A 2,500-nucleotide genomic window follows, 5' to 3' on the forward strand; every position below is an offset into this window, starting at 1 on the left:
AGGAGGCTCCCGTTGCGGTGGTAGTGTTTACGTCCCGCCCGCACGGCTGACAGCAGGGAGCGTCTTGTCTTTGTTGTGATTCATGAATGAATGAACTTCGCCGCGTTTGCTTTGACCATGAGAGGAAGCGTGCCGCTCGCCCTGCTCTGCGCCCTCGCGCTGACACTGGGCGACAGGCGCGACGTGCTCGAGCTCGGAGACGAGGAGTTCGAGTACCTGGCGGCGGAGCACGAGACCCTGCTGGTGATGTTCCACGCGCCATGGTAACCGGCTCGAGCTTCTCGCACCGTCTATTGTGTATCTCTCCCGTTTGATAGAACCGGCACTATCATGTATCTGTGATGTAATTAACACGATTCATCTAACTACAAGTTACACTATCATGTATCTGTGATGTAACTAACACTATTCATCTTAATACAACTAACACTATTATGTATCTAACATGTATATTATGATGTAACTAACACTATTCATCTAACTATAAATAACACCATTATGTATCTATCATGTAACTAACACTATTATCTATCTATTTAATATGACCATGATATACCATTTAATAGAATTAGCACTATCATGTATCTATCATGTAACTAACACTATTCATCTCACAATAACTAACACTATTATGTATCTATTACTGTGTGTAACTAACACTATTGATATAACTACACATAACACATATGTATCTGTCATGTATCATGTATGTACTTTTCTCTAGAGCTAGGAGTCAGTACCTCACCATAGCTAGGCATCTGTACCCCTCTCTGTATCTATAGCTAGGAGTCTGTACCTCTATAGCTAGGAGTCTGTACCTCTAGAGCTAGGAGTCTGTACCCCTCTCTGTATCTATAGCTAGGAGTCTGTACCTCTATAGCTAGGAGTCTGTACCTCTAGAGCTAGGAGTCTGTACCTCTAGAGCTAGGAGTCTGTACCCCTAGAGCTAGGAGTCTGTACCTCTAGAGCTAGGAGTCTGTACCTCTAGAGCTAGGAGTCTGTACCCCTAGAGCTAGGAGTCTGTACCTCTAGAGCTAGGAGTCTGTACCCCTAGAGCTAGGAGTCTGTACCTCTAGAGCTAGGAGTCTGTACCTCTAGAGCTAGGAGTCTGTACCTCTATAGCTAGGAGTCTGTACCTCTAGAGCTAGGCATCTGTACCTCTATAGCTAGGAGTCTGTATCTAGAGCTAGGAGTCTGTACCTCTATAGCTAGGAGTCTGTACCTCTAGAGCTAGGCGTCTGTACCTTTCTATATAGCTAGGAGTCTGTACCTCTAGAGCTAGGAGTCTGTATCTAGAGCTAGGAGTCTGTACCTCTATAGCTAGGAGTCTGTACCTCTAGAGCTAGGCGTCTGTACCTTTCTATATAGAGGTGAGTCTGTGCCTTTCTCTAGAGCCATGTTAAGAGTCTGTACCTGTTTCTAGAGCCATGTTAAGAGTCTGTACCTCTCTCTCCTCAGGTGTGGTCACTGTAAGAAGTTGGCTCCAGACTTTGCCAAGGCAGCTTCCCGGCTGAAGGGGTCCGTCCAGCTGGCGAAGGTCCATCACCTATTACACATTACACATGTTATTATGCTATCCCAGACACATGTTAATATGCCAACCCAGACACATGTTATTGTGCTAACACAGACACATGTTATCGTGCTAACACAGACCCATGTTATTGTGCTAACCCAGACACATGTTATTGTGCTAACCCAGACACATGTTAATATGCTAACCCAGACACATGTTAATATGCCAACCCAGACACATGTTATTGTGCTAACCCAGACACATGTTATTGTGCTAACCCAGACACATGTTAATATGCTAACCCAGACACATGTTAATATGCCAACCCAGACACATGTTATTGTGCTAACCCAGACACATGTTATTAGGCTAACCCATACACATGTTAATATGCCAACCCACACATTGTATTATGCTAACCCAGACACATGTTATTATGCTAACCCAGACCCATGTTAATATGCCAACCCAGACACATGTTATTGTGCTAACCCAGACACATGTTATTAGGCTAACCCAGACACATGTTAATATGCCAACCCAGACACATGTTAATATGCCAACCCAGACACATGTTATTGTGCTAACCCAGACACATGTTATTAGGCTAACCCAGACACATGTTAATATGCCAACCCAGACACATGTTATTGTGCTAACCCAGACACATGTTATGATGCTAACCCAGACCCATGTTAATATGCCAACCCACACATTGTATTATGCTAACCCAGACACATGTTATTATGCTAACCCAGACACATTGTATTATGCTAACCCAGACACATGTTATTATGCTAACCCAGACACATGTTATTATGCTAACCCAGACCCATGTTATTGTGCTAACCCAGACCCATGTTAATATGCCAACCCAGACACATGTTATTATGCTAACCCAGACACATGTTATTATGCTAACCCAGACACATGTTATTATGCTAACCCAGACACATGTTATTATGCTAACCCAGACACATGTTA

The 2,500-nt window shown here is 43.7% G+C and overlaps 1 protein-coding gene across 1 annotated transcript in view; it reads left to right on the plus strand.

Moving 5' to 3' along the window:
* Window positions 1–12: 12 nt before the first annotated feature.
* The window catches only part of pdia8 (protein disulfide isomerase family A, member 8), a 13,795-nt gene continuing 11,307 nt past the window's right edge, over window positions 13–2,500 (plus strand). The window contains exons 1-2 of the mRNA XM_060043869.1: window positions 13–263; window positions 1,459–1,537. Coding sequence (XP_059899852.1) covers window positions 91–263; window positions 1,459–1,537 — 252 coding nt within the window. The 5' untranslated portion in view covers window positions 13–90. The remainder of the gene's footprint in view (window positions 264–1,458; window positions 1,538–2,500) is intronic.

The sequence above is a fragment of the Gadus macrocephalus genome, chromosome 22, assembly GCF_031168955.1.
Source record: "Gadus macrocephalus chromosome 22, ASM3116895v1".
Taxonomy (NCBI): Eukaryota; Metazoa; Chordata; class Actinopteri; order Gadiformes; family Gadidae; genus Gadus; species Gadus macrocephalus.